The following is a 19,473-nucleotide window of genomic DNA, read 5'->3' on the forward strand; positions in this document are numbered from 1 at the left end:
ATATTTATTTATTCAGAATTTAGTACTGATTTGCATGTTTTCTGTGGAACAATTTCCATTACAGGCTCCAAAGAAAAGCTTTCATCTGATCATAAATGGTTTATGAGTCACATGTCAAATATACAGATACTAAACTCCTGATGGCAAAACACATAAAAGCTACACACACAAGTATAAGCATTGCTATTGTACATAGATCATGGGAGAAATTCATTCATTGCTTTGGTGTATTCTAGAAGACATTCATATGAAGTGAGATCAATTAAAACTGGTTAATAAACTGTTATAGTAACAAATTATTGTTTGTTGTTTTGGTGGCAAAAATATATTCATACTGAATTTCCCATTTTATATACATCTAAAAATAAAATTCATATAAACATAAAGAAAATGATAGCTAAAAAAAGAAAATGATAGCTTAGCTAAATTGGGTATTTAAAATAGTTCATTAGTTAATTGAATCATTAAGAAATCTAGAGAGAAAAAATAAATTTTATGGAAAAGGTTGATCATTTTAGATCTGAGAAAGGAAAAGATAAACACAAAATGAAAACCTTGTTGCATAGTCACATACTCATAACATTGTCATTTATTTCTCAGGGAGCTTCTAAGGTATTTTCCTTTCTCACAGAGGCAAGTATCTGTAAAGACATTGTATGCTTTTCCCTGGAAATATAGCTTCATGTGGGTATATAAACACATGGAGAGCTTACATATTTGTATTAGCTTAAATTATGTAAAACTAAGATACCCTGTATCCACAGCACACAGACTCTAAATGTTACCATGTCCATTTTTGAAGCATCCTTTACCCCTTTTTGTTTCTTTATAATGATATTAAGGTGTCATCTCAAGGCCTAAATAAAGACACTAGTCATTTCAAGTAGTAGAAAGAGCTCACATTTTTGGATTAAGAATAAAACACTTCAAGCGAATAGTTGTGCAAGCAAAATGGCCTATTTTTTTCTAACTCACTCTGCTGCCAAAGCCTAAAAAACTATATATACAAATGCAGCCTCTAGCTAACGCAAATATGGAAGAAATAGTGGGATGGAGAGTCATTTAACTAAAGCTGTTGTTAGAATGTGAAAGCTGTGGTTTTTCTCCTATGGTTCAATCCTTGTTTTATACTGACTTCTACCATCAAATCACAGATGAGCTTCTTTGAGGGAGGGAGGATGACATGAAATATTCACTTTAAACAAACTGTTTCTACTAGATATTGAGAGAATACTATAGAATATTTATAAATAACATGTAAAGAACAATCCACGTATGACAAACTTGTTTTCAAACCATCTCATTAAAAAAAAGATGGTATTACCTTAGACACTCTTGTTTTTCTCTACTAATTTCACATCCTTCCCTACCTCTCTGAGCACACCTTCCTGAATTTTGTATTGATCACTTCTTTTCTTCTCATCATAGTTTCCCCATGAATATTTGTATCACTAAGCAATATACTGGCTGGTTTTGCTTATTTTCCAGTGCTTATCAACTGAGTCATTCCAAATGTATTCCATTGTGATGTGCTTTTCTCCACTAAACATTATGTTCCTGAAATGTATCCATGTTGACATGTGCTGTTTACTCCATTTGGTATTGTAATTGTTATGACCATAGCTAAAGGAAATGGATAATTTAATGACCAGGCTTCATAGTCAAGATTTGCAGACAGAAAAGGAAATGTCCTGTGCTTTTATTCTGTCATGTTTTCTCTATGTGCTATGGAAGGAGCCACTCGCCCTACAGGCTCAGATCCTGCTTTGAGCCCTTCCTTTGCAGAAGATGCTGGCTTTCAGAAAAGAACAGATTGTGCAGACCAAAGGAAAGAGTAAACATGGAAATAGCAGATGCTTCCATTCAAAGTGTAGCAGAAATAAATGAATGTATGAATATAGTTCCTGAGTAACATATGTACATTAGAAAAACATAAACATAATGAGACCCTAGACTAGAGCTAGAAGGAATAAAACATTTTGCAAATATGATTTCCCTAGATTAAAACAATGGCCGTCATTTCCTGAGTACCTACTGTGTGTTAGACCCCAACTAAATGTTTTATATACATTATCTCATTCTTCATTGATATCTCAAACCTATGAGGTGGTTCTTTTATACATCCATTTTAGATAAAATGAAAACTGAGGGTTTATTGGAAATTGAGAGGCAAATGACTTCATTGTTCAAAGTCCTTTCTAAAGTTAGTGAGGGGTAAAGCTTGCATTTGAGCAGAGTTGCCTGATTCCAGAGTCCATATCCTCTCAGCTGTGCTGCTTTGCTGAAATCATTTCCTGCTTTATACTGAGTGGTAGAGATAGGTGTCTTCAGAATAGTTCTATGGAAAGTTGAAGGCTAGGGATACATTCTTTTTTCTTTCACAGTAAAGGTAGGTGGGTTTTATAATGGTTTTTATTTAACACTATAAAAGTAACTTTCTGGGAGGGAAGGGATGGTAGGGGGAAAACAAAGGAAGAGGCAACAATGCTCAATAGGAAGTGTACTGATTACCTTGCTCATGTAACTGTAACCCCTCTATACAGCATTTTTACAAGAAAAAATAACTTTCAAAACATTTATTGGCAGACAAGACTTACTGAAAATACTAGAGAGAAAGTGCAAACTACCTCAGTATTTAGAGAAGGAAAATGATGCACCCTTCTTGTGCATGCATGAATGTACATGTACACAGATGAACCTAGATAATGTACATGCATTTCACCAGTTTAAATACAGTAATCACTTGTACAGAATATAATATCCATCAAAGACATTTTCAGTAAAAATGTAAACCAGCCAACTGGCATATCTTTTGTTCATTGGGATCATTTTAAAGATAAAAGTGTTAGCCAAATCTAAGGTTAATTTATATGTAATTATTAGTTCACATATAATTCCCAGGAAATATTTTGGGGGGGGGTTGCCATGGGAACAAGCATATGAGTGTTTATTCTTTTGTTTTTACAGTTTAAACAGGATGCATTATATTTTTTCTTTTGAGAATGGTTTTATTTGTGTTTTTGAATACATATTTTTATTGTAAAGATACTGTACAGAGGGGTTATAGTTAGTTGAGTAAGGTAATGAGTACATTTCCTATGGAGCAGTTACCCTTCTTTGTTTTTGCCCTACCATTCCTTCCTTCCCCACCTCCCCAATTCTTCACTCCACTCCCCAAGTTGTAAAGTTTGTTTTCAACATAGTGTTTTGTACATCTCATTGTTACAATGGGTCAACCTGTATCCTTGTTTCAGCATTTTGTTATTTACCTTCCCCTCCCCAAATTAGAAACATGTATATACAAGATGCAGGACACTGGAATCGATACAGTGACAACAGGGGTTGTACCATGGGGGAAGAACATGCAAAAGAAACAAAAACAAATCACATAGTACATTATAAGTACATTACAAAGACCAGCAACAAAGATCAAACCTTTTGTGTCCCTATCTTGGGGTTCATTTCACTTAGCATCATCTTATATGGTCATATGTACATAGCTTTTGACCTTTTCTGCTTGTCCTAGATGTACACTAGTTATTGCAAATAAGGGAAACCATGGGGCCTATGTTTGTTTGGGTCTGGCTTACTTCACTTAATAAACTTTTCCCAAGTCTTACCATTTCCTAACAAATGGGACAGTGTCATTCTTTCTGATGGAGGCATAGAATTCCATTTTGTGTGTGTGTGTGTGTATGTATATGTATGTATGTATATATATATATATATATCACATTTTTTTCGATCCATTCATCTACTGAAGGGCATGTGGGTTGGTTCCATATTTTAGCTATGGAGAATAATGCTCCGATAAACATAGTTGTGCTGGTAGCTTTAGTATGGCCTTGTTTGTGATCGTTTGGGTAAATGCCCAAATGTAGGATTGCTGGGTCAAAGGGGAGCTCTATGTGTAGTCTTTTGAGGAACCTCCATACTGCTTTCCAAAGCAGTTGAACAGGTTTACACTCCCACCAACAATGCAGTCGGGTTAGGGATTCATTCTTAACTTTTGAATGGTGGCAAAAGGGAGGCTCAGAAAGACTTCAGGTTTCATGATGAGACCAGGGGCTAAGATTAGGATGGAATTTGCTTTCTAGTAAAATTGACAAATCCTAATTGTGCAGGCTGTGGGCCTGTTCATGGGAAGAGACATTAATTCTCTCAGTCTTGGGCTCTTCTGCAAGCCAGTGTCTTTCAGGACCCTCGTGATACCATTCATACTTGCCATAGGAAATTCTGGCCAACTCTTAAGTAGACAAGGGACAAGCCCTATCATTTAGGATTGATTATTCCAGCTCTGATCAAGGCGCAAGAGAGGACTTGAGGTTAATAGGGAAGAGCTAGAAGGAATCTGGAAGCTGAAGGGGAACTCAGTGGTCTGCTTCCTAAACACCCATCACTGGGAAGTTACAGGCACTGTCTATCCTCCCTTTTTCAGCAGTCAGTCCTGTGGGTTCATGCGACATGTAGAGATGCAAAAACATGCAAAACTCAAATATTAGAGCCACCTGGCCCTGATGAACCCCAAACCAATGACTCATATAATTTTTACAAGGCTTGACCTGGGCCCACTTACCTCGACCACCTTTTTGTCCTCTTGGACCTGGTTGCCCTGGAGCTCCAATGATAATTCCTGGCATGCCTTTTTCTCCTTTTGGACCAGGCAGGCCAGCAGGCCCAGCAACACCAGTGATACTGGATCCTAGGAGGAGATTCGGAGGGAAGGGACAGAGGTCAGTGGAGGTGGAAACTTCATGCCTAGCTCAGTTGTCTGTGGCCCAGAAGAAGAGCTCATTCTAGTAGAGAGACAATCCCTATCCTATTTCTCCCTCATATCTAAGAAATTCAATTGAAGGATTGTGAGTACAAAGACATAGGGTATACCATAGTTGAGAACTCATGTGGGGTATACCACAGTCTAGGACTCACAATCAGTCCCTGCCAGGTTTCTGGAAGAGTTGGTGTCCTTTTCCACCCCTGAGGATCTTTCTTACCTGGAGTTCCATGAGTACCCTTGGTTCCTGGAAGCCCATTCAGTCCATGTAAACCAGGAAGCCCAGAGAATCCTGTGGAAAAGAAGTTGAAAACAGCAGTTGTTAATCATAAAGAGTCAACAAGATGTAATTACTCATCCAGAAAAGTATTGCAAGATCTTTATTTGCAAGTCCTGGTCTTTCTTGAGATACTACTTAATAATCTCATGGAGAATAGTCCACCCTAACCTGTAATCTATATCTGAAGTTCTCATGACTCCTAATCAGATATCAAAATAGCTTCAATAGGGCTGGGAAAGTAGCTCAGTGATAGAGTGCTTGCCTTGCATTCATGAGGCCCTGGGTTCTATTCCTCAGCACCACATAAGCAGAAAAAGCCAGAAGCGGCACTGTGGCTCAAGTGGTAGAGCACTAGCCTTGATCTGAAGAGCTGAGGGACAGTGCCCAGGCCCAGAGTTCAGGCCCCACAACCGGCAGAAAAAAAATATCTTGAACAGCAAGGTGGCATCTAATTTGGTGTTACAGCTTGGATTTGAAACAGCCTCAGAAGTTCTCAAAAGCTCATATATTGAAGACTTGTCCCTAATGTAGCAGTGTTTAGAGGTGGTGTTGATGAGGGCTCTAACATCCCTCTATTGATAGCTCCATAATGTGATGGGCTACTGGGAGCCAATAGAAACTTAAGAGGTAGGATTTAGTTGAAGGGAGTGGATCCTTCAGGGTGTGCCACTGGAACTATATCTTGTCATGTGCTTCTGCTAACTCTCCGTGCTTCCTGTCTTCAATGTGCTGAGAGTTTCACTCCACCACATTAGGTTTCTTTAAGAATATAAGAGTGACGTTGCCAGGACCTGGAGTTCTCATCTTTGACAAACTGTTTCCAGAGACTTTTTGAATAATTGTTTTAGTAAGCAAAAGGCAATGCATGCTGCAGTGAAAGCCTCCTCTTACATCTTGGATAAGCTTGGTCCCCAGTGTGGTATGGCTAAGGGGTAGAGAGACCTTTCTGAATTAGGGCCTAGTAGGAGTTGGTTAAGTCACTGGAGAAACTGATCTCAGAAAGGATTAAGGTCATTCATATAGGACTTTGAATTAGTTCTTGTGAGAGTGAATTGGCCCCACTCCTCACTGTGTCCTGTCTTGCAATGTAATCTCCTCCTCTTTTATGCAATCTTCCCTAATAGCATTCTTTATGTAGTTATAGAGCTAGGAAGCTCTCATTAAAGCCACTGCCATGCTATTTGGACTTTCAATTTTGTAAGGTAAGTAAGCTTATTTATAAGTACCCAACCAATAGGGACTTCATTATAATAAAGGAAGTCTAATGTTAACCTTATAGATCCAATGTTCTTTTCCCATTCATTCTAGCAGACCATCCTTCTCTTTTCCTTTTAATAATCATGTGACCCCCTCCCCCTAGCCTGAAACATTGGTTAACCCTAACTACTGTCTTCTCAAATAAAGTAGTTGCTGTCTTTTATTGACGGTAGGTTTTCTACTTCTGCTCTCAAATACACATACCTTTAGGTCCTATTAAGCCAGATGGTCCCAGGAGCCCAGTTGACCCTGGATGACCAGAGGAACCTGGAAGTCCTGGATCTCCTCTCATCCCTGTAATTCCTGGAAGTCCTAAATGTGAAACCAAAGCATTTCAGAAAGAAGTGTGGTTTGAAGCTAATCCTGACTTTTTCAGAAGAAAGTTGTCATGTGGCATGATACCTGGGGAACCAGGAAGCCCAGCATCTCCAGAAATACCATCATTTCCATCTTGACCTTTGGGCCCTGGAAAGCCTTTATCACCAATCAGTCCATCTTTCCCTTTTATACCTATAAAATCAAGAAAAAGGCTGTTGGTCAGGCCACATTCCTGGTAATGTATTCATCCACAAAAAAGGGTAAACAGACATGTGAAACCATTTTGAATTGATGAGGAAAACTTGCTTCAGTGAAGAAATTCTGAGAAGGACCATGGCATCTATCTTCAGATTTGATAAGTACTGCCCAATTGAGAAGTGAGTAGACATTCTGAATGCCTTTCAAAAGTAGGGGTGATAGGTTGACATGCTTGAGAGGCATGGTGTAGGCAAAATTCTATAAACTAAAGGGGGATGTCATTATCCCCAGCCTGTAAGTCTCAAAGGGATAGTAGGCATGCTTGCTTGGGGAAAATATAGATAAGAATTGTTCTGCATTGGGTTAAAGTTGCAGAACTTTGGGTTAGCCTCAAAAATTACTTCCCATCTTGTTTTGAGAAATGCATGAGGGAATGAGACAAAAAATAGTCATCTTACCTTTAAAACCTGGATCGCCTGGTTTTCCCTTGGGTCCTGGGCTACCAAAAATGTCAAATGTCTGGCCTTGATCTCCTGATATCAAGATATTGTTCAGGTGGTCAGGATAAGGTAGGGATCATTTTTTCAACCTTAGAGAACTTTTGACATGTATTTTTTAATGATTCAATGCAGTCAGAAATGCTGTTTGACAAAATCATTCATTAGCTAAAAGGTAATCAGTCACTATGTAGGAATTTGGATGCTATCAGACTACTGGAATGAAATGCTGTTACATGGAGCAAGTGGAAATACATCACTAGGCTCAGTATGTGTGAGAAGATGGTGGGGGAGAACTTAAAACATCACTAACAGAACAGTGCTGTCTGCAGTGATGGAAAATTGCCCTGCCTAGTAGAATGTGTTCATAGGGAAGTGGCTCTCTGGAATTGAGCTTCTCTGCTGCTAAGACTAGAAGGCAGACACGTCAAACATCAAAGCCAAGAAGAGCCTTTTCCTTGCCACCAAAAAACCTTGAAGATCTTGGTAGGTATCCATGGTTGTTGTATCATATTGGAAGAACAAGGCTTGCAGAGTGGGTTTGATCAATGGGGAAATGTAAACCAATTAATTGTCTTCTGTTCTATCTCCCTCTTCCTGCCCCAAATAGATTTCTACTTTGTTGAAGAAATTCTTATCAAAAGAGAAAATGTTCCTTACCTTTTGAACCTGGGAGACCAGATGTTCCTGGGAACCCAGAAGCCCCAATGAGACCTCGTGAACCCTTCAAGCAATAGAGATATCATTTTTGCCCAAAGTTCAGAGCTGCCCACCATCTCCCTCCCCCTCCATTTCTGAGCCATTGCCTGAGATGTCCATTGTCCTGAGTAAGAAGAAAAGTGGAGGAGTAACTTGCAAAGGGGAAGATGCTGTCAAGGGCCCATGTGCACATGTCAGGCTTGTAGGGGGAGAATTCCATCTGCTGACTAATCCTTGTCTTGTCATTCATAACTTCTCATTGACTATCAAAACTGAAACCTTGAGATATCGGGTGTAGCTGCTCTTGCAAGTCTCAAAAAGTATAGGACATCATAGTTTAACCAAGAGGTCAATGTGCTGCTCCACAGATAGTCAGCTCCCACCACTGTGAGCAATACTCCAGAATTATTATGTGTGCGAATTGTTGCTTTCCATGTGTTATCTTAGTCCTCATTGTCTGAAACGGGTTCAAATATTAGTCTTATTTTTACAGATAAGGAAAATGATGCTTAGGGAAGTTAAGTAGTATGCACAAGGTCACAAAGCTAATGAGGAATAGAGATGAGCTTCAAACCCAACTTTTTCCTTGCTAAAACAATTCTAAGTTGCCTTTTCAGAGCCCCAAGAAACTAAATTTCAGTCTTTGGTAATTGTCATCCTACGTGGCACTTTGAAGACCTTTATATCAGCTGGGTATTGTGGGAGGTTTACACCTGTAATCTCAGCATTTAGCAGGTGGACATAGAAGGATTGTGAGCTCAAGGCTATGCTGGGCTACATAATCCAGACCATCCTAGATCATATACTGTGACTTTGTCTCAATCCCCCCCCCAAAAAAAGACCTTCCCATCAAAACATTGAGGAGTCTGTACTGAGTTTGTATGATGTCCCTAGTTCAATGAGAAAAACATGTAAGGCAGTTAGTTCCTATTCTCAAGTCCCAGAAACCTCATTAAATAATGAGATTGTACCACAGAGCCAAGTAGATGGATCAAAGTAGTGAAAAGTGGAAAGTAAGGATCTTCTGAGATGGTGCCTGAAAGATGGCTTCTGAGATGGCTGGCCTGTAAGACAGGCAGATGTTGCCAATTGTAGAGTGAGCAGGAGATTCTTCATGTGGGGAGATAATATAAGAGCACAGATAAGAGGATGCTCAGGAAAGGCGAGGAGACCTGTCACCAAGAAGAAGGTTTTGTTTGAGGGTTTCCTGGGAGATGGGGCTGGGTAGTGGTCTGACATCAGAAAGGTGACTAATAATGGGGTATGTCTCTCTGTTATGGAGGCCTTTCTGAGATGGAGACATGAGTAACTGGTCATACTTACAGGTTTTCCTGGCATTCCTGGGAAACCTGTGATTCCTGGGGACCCTTTCAGGCCAGGTAAGCCCTGTAGTCCCAGGGCGCCAGGGGGGCCTGGCCTCCCACTAAGCCCTTTGATTGTACTGGGGAGACCAGGAGCTCCAGGTAGGCCTGGTGACCCTGGATGGCCAGCCACTCCTTTGTCACCTGAGAAAAAAGCAAAAAGGCTTGATAAAAGACTGTCCAAAAACCTGCTCACTCTGGTGCAGGTGCCCCATATCACAGGCCGAGTGCCAGCTTGGTTATGGGGACCAGTCAGTTGGGGGTGGGGAGATGTAATGGAAAGTGATATCTTCGGCCTTATGGGGCATAGTCAGGGTCACCCCAGCTCCAGCACCACACAAGTATAAACATCTCAGTGCCTTTGCCCCACTTTGCCAGATTTTCTCAGGATTGTAACAGACTGAAGTTCTAAGCCGTAGTCCCACAGTGACAATAGCAAGTGGAAGTCTTGAATCATAAGCAACTTTCAAGTCCAGGAAAGATAGCCTCTTTGGATTACATTCTGCTACGCACATAGGTGTTCTGGGAGGTATGGGCTGCTCAGGACAGAAGCCAAGTTGTAAACCCTTTTTTGAGCATTTTTCCTGGCCATCCCCAGCTTCATCACCTCTGGGTCCAGGAAATCCATCTGATCCAGCTGAACCCTGAGAGCCTTTGTCTCCTTTGAACCAAAGGTTGAGCATTGGAGGTCTTGGAATGGGTACTCCAACTGGCCCTGGATCACCTCTGTCTCCTGCAGGAATGCAGATCAGGCCATTAGCATGAGAGACAGAGAGCTTAGAGTGAGGCAAAGGCTGATCTTTCAAATAATTTCTTCCCACAGTATATCCCCAAGCCTTCTTTCTAGGCCCTTCTGTCCTCTTCCTCAATTCCAGTTCCAACTTTGCATTTCTCTCTATGTCTTTTTCTTTTCCAACCCCAAAGTCCAACAGCAACTTTAGATCTTACTCAAAACCTTCCTCATAGATTATGTGGGAATGTATAGACTTCAATCTCTCTCTTTCTCTCTCTGTGTCTCACTGTCTCTCTGTCTCTGTCTGTCTCTCTGTCTCTCTGTCTTCTCTCTTTCTCTCTCATTCTCCCAGTCCTGGGGCTTGAACTGTGGGCCTGGTCACTGTCCCTGAATCTCTTTGTGTGCTCTACCACTTGAGCCACAGAGCCACTTCTGGCTTTTTTTCTGAGTAGTTTGTTGCAGATAAGTCTCATGGACTTTTCTGCCTGGGCTGGCTTTGAACTATGATCCTCTAATCTCAGCCTCCTGAGTAGCTAGAATTACAGGTGTGAGCCACTGGTGCCTAGCCAGACCTCTCGGTTTTAGAATTTTGTTGTCCAAAGTCCAATGTGTTAAAGGTATGGTTTCCAACCCATATCACTGAAAGGTTTTGAGAGGAGAAACCTAGTGGAAGGAAGTCAGGTCACTGGGAGCATGCATTTGAAAGGGATTGTGGGAACCTATTTTCTTCTCTATTTTGCTTCCTTTCTATTATTAATTGAGAAGTTTCTTCTACCATGTGCTCCTTGCTATGGTGCACTGCTTCACCATAGGTCCAAAAGTAATGGGGTCAGGTGACCATGAACTGAAACCTTTGAAATGGTGAATTGGGTATTTATTAAAGAATGGGGAGGTTTATTTTGGTTTACTGGAAAGCTAACATAGCAAATTAGTACCTGAGAGTGGGGTTGTTGCTGTGACTTCACCTGAGATGATGTAGAAAATCCTTTGGAATTGTTTTATGGAAGAAATTTGGAAGGGGTGGATGTTAGAGAAATCCTTGACTATATAAGCAGAACTTAACAGACAATTCTAATGGGGAATTGGAAGACCATCATAATACTGAAAGAAAAATAGACAGTAAAGGCTATGCTGATAAGATGTTATTGAGAGTCAGACCAGGGGCTTTCCTTATTACATTGTGGTAAAAATAAATGGATGCATTAAGCCTATGCCTTAGGGTCCACCTTTAAAGGAGACAGATTAGTTTTTCTGACAAAGGAAATGTCAAGCCATCAAAGCATTCAGTCAATATCATGGATATTACTGGCTCTTTTAGCCAACAATAAGAATCAGGAGCAAAAAGAAGCAGAGTGGAACATTTTGGAAAACTTTCAGTTTGACCAAAAATGTAGCACATTGAAAGGTGTTGCCAAGTAAGATGCAGTTCCTAGAGTTAGTGCCATTGAAAAAGAGCCAAGAAGTAGTTTGCTTTGGACTAAAGGAAACATGCCTTGAGGATATCTCAGGAATTGGAAAGATCCTACCCAATACCAATCACAGACTCAAAGGTGTAAAAATGTAAACTGTTTTTAAAAACTTTTCCACAGAGTCTCAGTATATTTTGCACAGGGCTTCCTAGGTTCCCAGAATTTAGTTCCCTGTGTTAAGTCATTAATATATTCAAGAGGGTGCTATAGATATAGCTCAAACGGCCTGGGTACAGTTCATGACATAGTAGATTTTGGTGCTGATTTTGCAGGTGTACAGAATGCAAGGGTTATGGGCTCATAGGGGCTTCTAATCAGATTTCAGCTGAAAGCTTGGGAAGCTTAGGGTACTGTGAGAGTGAAGCTGAAGTTGTGGTGTTGACCTTAGATGTCAAGGAAATGTAGAAAGCCAGCCAAGGGAAGCAGTGAGCAGAACCAGACCAAGTGAGTAGTCATGTGGGCTATAGCCTGTAAGGTTATAGGAATGAAATGCAAGTCCTTGAGTCTATGTTCTATCATAATGTGCCCCAAAGACCAGGCATTAAACACTAGAATTTAATATTGTCCTGCTGGGTTTCAGTCCTGCTGTGGTCCAATTCTTCTTTCCTATGCCCCTTGTCTTCCTTTTTGAACCATGACATTGTACCTTGGTAGCATGTAACTTGCCCATTTGGTTTTTACAAGGGCTCACAGTTAAAAGTTTGCCTTGAGTCTTGGAGGAGAGTTTGGGCTTGTACTTCTGAGTAAGACTGGAATAGTTACAGCTTCGGGGATTCTTGGAGATGGACTAAACACACTTTCACTGTTAGATGGATATGTGCATTTGGGGGCCAGGGGGAAATACTATGATTTGGATAAGAACCATGTGCTAATGGCCTGGTTCCCAGACCATGGTGCTGTGGTGAGGTGATGGAGACTTTGAGAGGTAGGGCCTAGTGAGTGAATGTTTGCTTAGTAGGGACATGCATTTGAAGGGGATTATATGGGACTCTGATCTCTTCCTCTCTCTCTTCTGCTTCCCAGCTGCTATAAGCTGAACAGCTTTCTCCAACACAATTTCTGCTATGATGCATTGCTTTGCATAGACCTAAAGGCAACAGGGTCAAGTGAGCATGGCCTGAAACCTCCAAAACCATGAGGTAAAAGAACCCTTTTTTGGCTGGGAATGTGGCTTAGTGGTAGAGTGCTTGCCTAACATGCATGAAGCTCTGGGTTTGATTCTTCAGTACCACATAAACAGAAAAAGCCAGAAGTGATGCTGTGGTCAAGTGGTAGAGTGGTAACCTTGAGCAAAAGAAGCTCAGTGTCACGTCGCTGGAGGAAGTAGGCAGCAAGGAAAAATACCAGGCCACTGAGGTAAAACAGGCTGCTGCCGAGAAAGACCATGTCTCCATTAAAAACACCATCTGAGCCAACCATTCTTCCAGTGCCCTGGCCCAAGACTGTTCAAACTGGCAAAACAAGCTACATGCCACAAGTCCTCACTGACTACAAGTTTGGCTTTTACCCCGCCTATAAAAGCTCTGTTTCAACTAAACTCAGTGCGACCTCTCTGATCTCGACCAGGGAGTTTGCCCGGGAGCGTACCCCAATAAACTTTCTTGTCAATATTTTTATTCCTTTATGTGTGGTCCTTTTCTCTCCTAAAATCTTACACTCAGGGGCAGTGCTCAGGCCCTGAGTTCAAACTCCAGGTCTGGCAAAAATTTAAAATAAACCTTTCCTCTTTATAAGTAATTTCTCGTTTGTGTTGCAGTAATAGAGAGCTGAATAATGGACCCTCTAATATCCAGTGTTAAACCTGAAGTGATTAGTATTTTAATCTAAAAGGACTTAATTTCAGAAGACCCAAATCTTCTTTACTATACAGTTGGTACAGGCCATGGAATGGTAAAGCCAACAATTGAAATATACATTAAGGAGCAAAGTGATTGTTTTACAATTTACTTCTCACCTTTCTCACCAGGGCTACCAGCCCTTCCAGATGTTCCCATCTTTCCAGGTGACCCAGGAGCTCCCTTTACTCCACTTGCTCCAGGGATGCCAGGGAGACCTTGTATTCCTGGGAAACCTGCTGGTCCAGGGGATCCCTTTTCACCTATTGAGAAACAAGAACTACTATTATTTTCTCTGTTTTACATACAGGGAAACAAAGGTTCAGAAAAGTTTAATAACTTGCTCAAAGTTACAGAGCTAAGAAGTTGCCAAGAAAATATTGAAACTTGGATTTTTCTAACCCAAAGTCTCTATCACTACCAAGTTCTTAGTCACTGCACATTTGATGACTCCCTGAATAGGGACACTAAGCAACACAAAGAAAAAGAAGTAGGTTCTTCTGTTCTGATTCACTGAGTTCCAATGTCTGATTCACTGAGTTCTATGTCTAGCATAGAAGAAATGACCAGCCTATCCTATCTGTGTTGCTAAACAGTTGTATGCCCCTAGACCAGCCACTTTCTTGTTTAGAACAGAGATGAAACCTGTCCAACCACTGATACTACTGGAAAAATCATAGGAAAGTGAGAAGTAACAATCTAAGTGTCATGCAAAGGAATTATCTCCATGGGGCTCTTTCAGCCTAGTATCCTACCTAGCAAGCAGAGTGGGCGACTCAGCTTAAGTGGAGAGTCTTCCTTCAGTGTTAGCTTTACTCACCTACCTTGCCACAGGAAGCCTTCCTTACCTCCCACTCTGATCCCCAATCTTAGACTGAGGTGAATAAGGAGGGGCCACCTGGGCAGCTGGGATGCTTCTTTTTGTTAGTCAATGTTCATTTCATGGTTTTGATCATTTCACTTACCCTTTTGACCTGGGAGGCCTGGCAAACCTGTGACCCCCGGCAAGCCTGGGTTCCCCAAGACACCAATTAGCCCTGGAGATCCAGGAAGGCCTTTTATCCCAGGTACGCCTTCTTTTGTAGTTGATCCAGGTTGACCCGCCTCGCCTTTCAGACCTTTCTTTCCAGGATGTCCTGAGTCAGCACAGGAGAGATCATGGACCCTGTTAAGTGATGCTGTGGCCACATTGGGGCTGATGCCTTCCCGTAGCTCGTGGTTAGTTTGTTGAGTTTTGTAAATGGCTCTTTAACAATGACACGTGTAAGCTGCTAACAAGAGGAGTTCCTACTGGGCTGGAGCATTAGCACCTACTACCCAGAGTACTAACGCAAACAGCAATTACTTCCAGTGCTGGCACAGTTACTGACAGGGAGAATGACCCTATTGTGATTATAACTTCTCCCTTTATGAATGTAGTTCCCTGCTTCAGCATCTGAATGAAGCTCTGGGAGACCAGGGTGGCAAATGGGCTCAAGTTTTGCTCTACTTTCCAATCTGAAATATACCACAATGGCTGTTTTCCTAGCCAATCCCTGAAGTAGAAGTTAAAGCACTGCTGTTGTTTCTGCCTTGCAGGGAGCCTTGGCTACCCGCTGCCCTTTTAATCCTTCATGCAATCAGTTAAGTCAGCCAGTTCTTTGACATTAGGGCTGAAAGACCCCCTAGTGCCAAGTACTGTCTAAACCCTCAAGGCTCATTCGATCTCTTAGGTATTCTGAGCGTCTTTCACCAAGGCTTTAAGTTGGTCAATGGGATTAACCTCTTGAGCTGCTGCCAAAATGGAATGTTCAGGTACAAAGCAAGGAAATTAAAAAACCAAAGGATTAAAATCAATGACGACAGAGGTATTTGGGCTCCCAAAGGACCTCAATGAATGGCTGACTTAGCTTTCTATGGACTGAAAAGCATTAAGTAGTTGCTAACCCCATGATTCCGATGGGAGGCATTGATGGGGATTCCACAACTAGAGAAGAAAATTCAATGGGATCCAACTCCACAGCATGAGCTTCGGGAATCCCTGCCCTTGTAGGTCAGGCCACGTTATAGTATATAATCAGAAACTTTCTTAGTGGGGATTCTCCATCTGTGCTTGTGTGCTGTGCTTTTTCACCTTGGCAGCCTATGTGAAGACCCCAGAAACACTGAAGGATAATGACGATTAAAAGGATATTAATGGCTCTGAGTATAAGTCAACTTGAGTCATTTGGCCAGGAGTAAGAGGTGTTGAGGGTCTTGTAAGTAAAAGGCAAGCCACAAATTCTGTTCTGGTATCAGAGTCTCTCAGGCCCTAGTGCTGAGTGAAAGCTACTTCTTGGCCATACGAACCAGAGACATTGATGTTCAGAGTGCCTTTTCTAACTAGGAAAGGCAGGCAGTAGGCAGACAAACAAAAGTAAGACATGAGATTGTGGAGTAGGGGCAAACAGTGATTTGCCCCTAAGTGATTTCCAAAGCCAAACTATAGCAATGTGTTCTAGGTGACATTGCAGGGTGACTTGAAGTTAGGAAAGTCAAGCCTCATTTCAGATGCTGATCACTTCACCACCTTTGCACTTGTTCCTCAAGAAGCCTGGGTCCAAGGCCTCCCTAAAGTCTGTTAAGCAGAGGTTCTTCTTCCAATGGACCTACCTGAAGTGCCTGGAAGGCCTGGTGAACCTGGGTGCCCAGATTTTCCCTTGATGCCATATAGGTCATTAGCCCCTGGGGGGCCTGGCTGTCCTATTTGTCCTGATGCTCCAGGGCTGCCCCGCTCACCTTTGGGGCCTAGTAAGCCAGGTCTCCCATGAAAACCTTAAAAAGAGAAGTGTGCAGATCAGTACAGACTGGCTCACTATCAAGACTGGGTCACTAAACTACCCTCCAATAGAAGAGCCAGGTCCAGGATTCATCCAGGTGACATTATCTTCTCAGCTCTTCTGTCTTCTCAGCCAGAACCTCCCCCTCCCCTGTCTTTTTTTATATCAGAATACTTAACTGTATAAAAAAGTTTCACTGCAATATTTCTATGCATGCATATAATGTACTTTGATCAAATGCATCCCCTTTTAAAAACAAGAGGCTTTGTAAGAAGTCTATTGGTTATAGTTGCTTTTGGAATTACTAAGATAGGGAAATGGACTCGGGTCATTTAAGGAAATTTTCCTTCAAAGTACAGATAGCACAGAATGACACTTTATTTTAACCCCTTGTGATAGGTATGCCGGTTAGTCTGCTTCTGTCTGTGGTGGCCCCTCCCTTTTATTTCCCACGCAGGAAGTCTCCACCCAGCACCTGTGTTACCTAGGTGACTGGTACACCTGGAGGCAGTTACTTCCCCTTTCTCTGAGTCTACATCTTGGACCACCCCATCACAACTCTTCCCGTCCCCTTCCTACTTAACTCCAACCCTGCCAGGGGTTTGTCCTTTTTTTGTGGACCTTACTGCTGGGCATGCTGGCAGTTTGCTCTCTCCCTAATAAACTCTTTGCTGCCTGAACCACGTGGTGGTTTCCTTTTGGCCAACCAACCGTACACTTTGATTAATCTATTATTTCAGATTCATGAAAATATTCGTGCAAGAATATGTTAGTAAGGCTTTCTGTAGATTGATATGATATGTAAGTGGGATACAAAAAGAGTCACCATTGGGTCCTGGAAGGCCGGAGTCTCCAGGAAATCCTTTGTCTCCTGGCAATCCCTGTATTCCTGGCTCCCCTGGAGCACCATTTTCAGCACCAAAGATGTCACCTGGGACTCCCTTGGAACCTGGTAAGCCTGGACTGCCAGAGTTTCCAGGCAAGCCATCTTTTCCAGGAAGCCCAGGAAAGCCAGACAAGCCCTTTTCTCCACGAGATCCAGGAAATCCTAAATGTAAAGAGGGAAATATAAGAAAGACCATGAATGTTTAGAAGCAGTTTGTATAGATGGAGATGTCTACAGCATTCTCCCCTAATACACACACACACACACACACACACACACACACACACACACACACACACATGCTAAGATGTTAATAATGATCAAGGCTCTCAGTTTCTGGGAAGACTAGTGCAGGGGCAGGGAATGTACCACATAACCTGGAGAAGGTTCTAGTTCTGGGAGGTAGCTGTGGACAGAGCTTAGCAAACTGATCCTAGGGTTTTAAGGGAAATTCAGGTTACATAGAGGCCTCCTGGCTAAAGCTCAAACTCTTCCGGACTTTTCTAACCCTGATGTCATGACTCTCTCTTCTTGAGTGGCAAAAAGGTAGTGGAGGGAACTGAAACACCAATCACCTGGAGCAAATGGCACAAGGTGAACCCCGAGCCCTAGAACAGTGATGGTTCTGAATCACCAGGGGTAACACACAGATTTCTGGGCCCATGCTAGAATTTCTTCTCAGCTGGCCTTTGAACAGGCTGAGAACTTGTATTACTAACAAGTTGCTTATGCAGATGCTGGCCGGGGAACACAGTTTGAGAATCTCGAAAACAGTGTAGCTCCATGAAGTTCAGGTTGGGGAAACAGGGTGTTAGGGTCTAGAGATAGAAAATTTTCTTTTAATTGATCTAGTCTTTTTTGACCTCTAAGAATCTGATCTAGAAAAACTGCCATAATACTGGGTAAATTAACAAGTAGGGAGTCCTGACTCTGTCACTAGTGGCTTTGTGATATTGGGCAAGTTACTTTTTTTTATGTGGTCCTCTGTTTACTTATATGTAAGTAAGGGAGTTGCCCAAGTTATCTCAAATGGCCTTTATGGCTCAGCTATGCTGTCAGTATATTAATCTAGACTGTCTTTCCTGGGTGTAAAATCAAATCCTCTCAATGACACTAAGAAGTAAACCTAGTGGTTTTTTTTTTTTGTCCGGTCATGGGGCCTGAACCCTGGGCCTGAGCGCTGTCCCTCAGCTCTTCAGCTCAAGGCTAGCACTCTACCACTTGAGCCATAGCACCACTTCCGGCTTTTTTCTTTTTGCTTATGTGGTGCTGGGGAATCGAACCCAGGGCCTCAGGCATGCAAGGCAAGCGCTCTACCACTGAGCCACCTTCCCAGCCCTAAACCTAGTGTTTTGTCATTGGTAAAGGGCAACCAAAATCTAAGCACATTAACACAAAAGAGGAGCATATAAGTTGAAGTTCCTTTCTTACCTGGCAGTTCTGGGAGTTGAATTAACCCTGGACTTCCAGGCTCTCCTTTATTTCCTGGAGATCCAGGCTTGCCTGGTGTCCCGGGGAGGCCTTGGACCCCTTTAGGACCTAAAACCCAAAACAACTAGTGAGGGGAAAGGAAACACAGAATGACTAGACTTGATTTTTGGTATTCAGTGAAGAATTCTACTTTTTAAGGAGTCCATTTCCCCACACTCCAGTCTCCAGCAACTATTCTGTTTCATTGGTCCCCAAGGAGTCTTTAAGAATATGGACCCTCTAATGCTGTTGCACTAGACTCTGCATCCTTGGTCTCATGCCCTTTAAAAGTGTACTTACTAGTTTTCTCTGGCCTCATTCCATACCTGGGAATCCGGGAGCTCCTGGGACGCCTGATGGACCATATGACCCGGGAATAATACAGGGCAAGGTGATTCCTGTAAAGTAACATGCATGTATCTGTTGAGCTCACTGAGTCAGGCAAGAGTCTCACTTGCATGCTCGTTTGCTTCTATTTTTAAATAGGTCAACCGTATTTAATGGGCAACCATTAAAAGCAGCTAGGTACCCCCCACAAAAATCTTCATATCAGAGCTCTTGAGAGTTACTATCAGTGAAATTGCTTCTAGGTGAGAAGGTCCTTAGTGTCCAAGTGCTAATGAAGTCACTTATGAAACAGTGTTAAGTGGGCAATCACCTATACAGAAGGGATTACCTGACAAGGTTTCCTAGAGGGACCTGTGGTGGAACAGCAGCACGTGGCAATTGCTTACTCATTCTGATTTTCCAAAGAGCTTCTAAACCTTCATATGGGCTCTTGGGGTTAGCACTAAGGGTTCATTAGATTGGAGGATTTGAAGCCAAGACCCCTCTAGTCCACACCTATCCTTTTTTTGGAATGAGCAAAGAATCTTCAGGTCACGGGGTTCTGTGTGTG

The 19,473-nt window shown here is 42.1% G+C and overlaps 1 protein-coding gene across 1 annotated transcript in view; it reads right to left on the minus strand.

Moving 5' to 3' along the window:
• Col4a6 (collagen, type IV, alpha 6) overlaps nt 1-19,473 on the minus strand; it is a 318,218-nt gene that overhangs the window by 9,087 nt on the left and 289,658 nt on the right. The window contains exons 24-37 of the mRNA XM_013025852.1: nt 18,902-18,973; nt 18,537-18,644; nt 17,046-17,267; nt 16,053-16,214; nt 14,387-14,557; nt 13,541-13,684; nt 9,992-10,117; nt 9,347-9,528; nt 7,985-8,048; nt 7,286-7,360; nt 6,714-6,821; nt 6,516-6,623; nt 4,995-5,066; nt 4,577-4,702 (exon numbers count right to left, since the gene is read on the minus strand). Of these exons, the coding sequence (XP_012881306.1) occupies nt 4,577-4,702; nt 4,995-5,066; nt 6,516-6,623; nt 6,714-6,821; nt 7,286-7,360; nt 7,985-8,048; nt 9,347-9,528; nt 9,992-10,117; nt 13,541-13,684; nt 14,387-14,557; nt 16,053-16,214; nt 17,046-17,267; nt 18,537-18,644; nt 18,902-18,973 (1,740 nt within the window). The remainder of the gene's footprint in view (nt 1-4,576; nt 4,703-4,994; nt 5,067-6,515; nt 6,624-6,713; nt 6,822-7,285; nt 7,361-7,984; nt 8,049-9,346; nt 9,529-9,991; nt 10,118-13,540; nt 13,685-14,386; nt 14,558-16,052; nt 16,215-17,045; nt 17,268-18,536; nt 18,645-18,901; nt 18,974-19,473) is intronic.

This window comes from Dipodomys ordii, unplaced genomic scaffold (genome assembly GCF_000151885.1).
Source record: "Dipodomys ordii isolate 6190 unplaced genomic scaffold, Dord_2.0 Scaffold88, whole genome shotgun sequence".
Lineage (NCBI taxonomy): Eukaryota > Metazoa > Chordata > Mammalia > Rodentia > Heteromyidae > Dipodomys > Dipodomys ordii.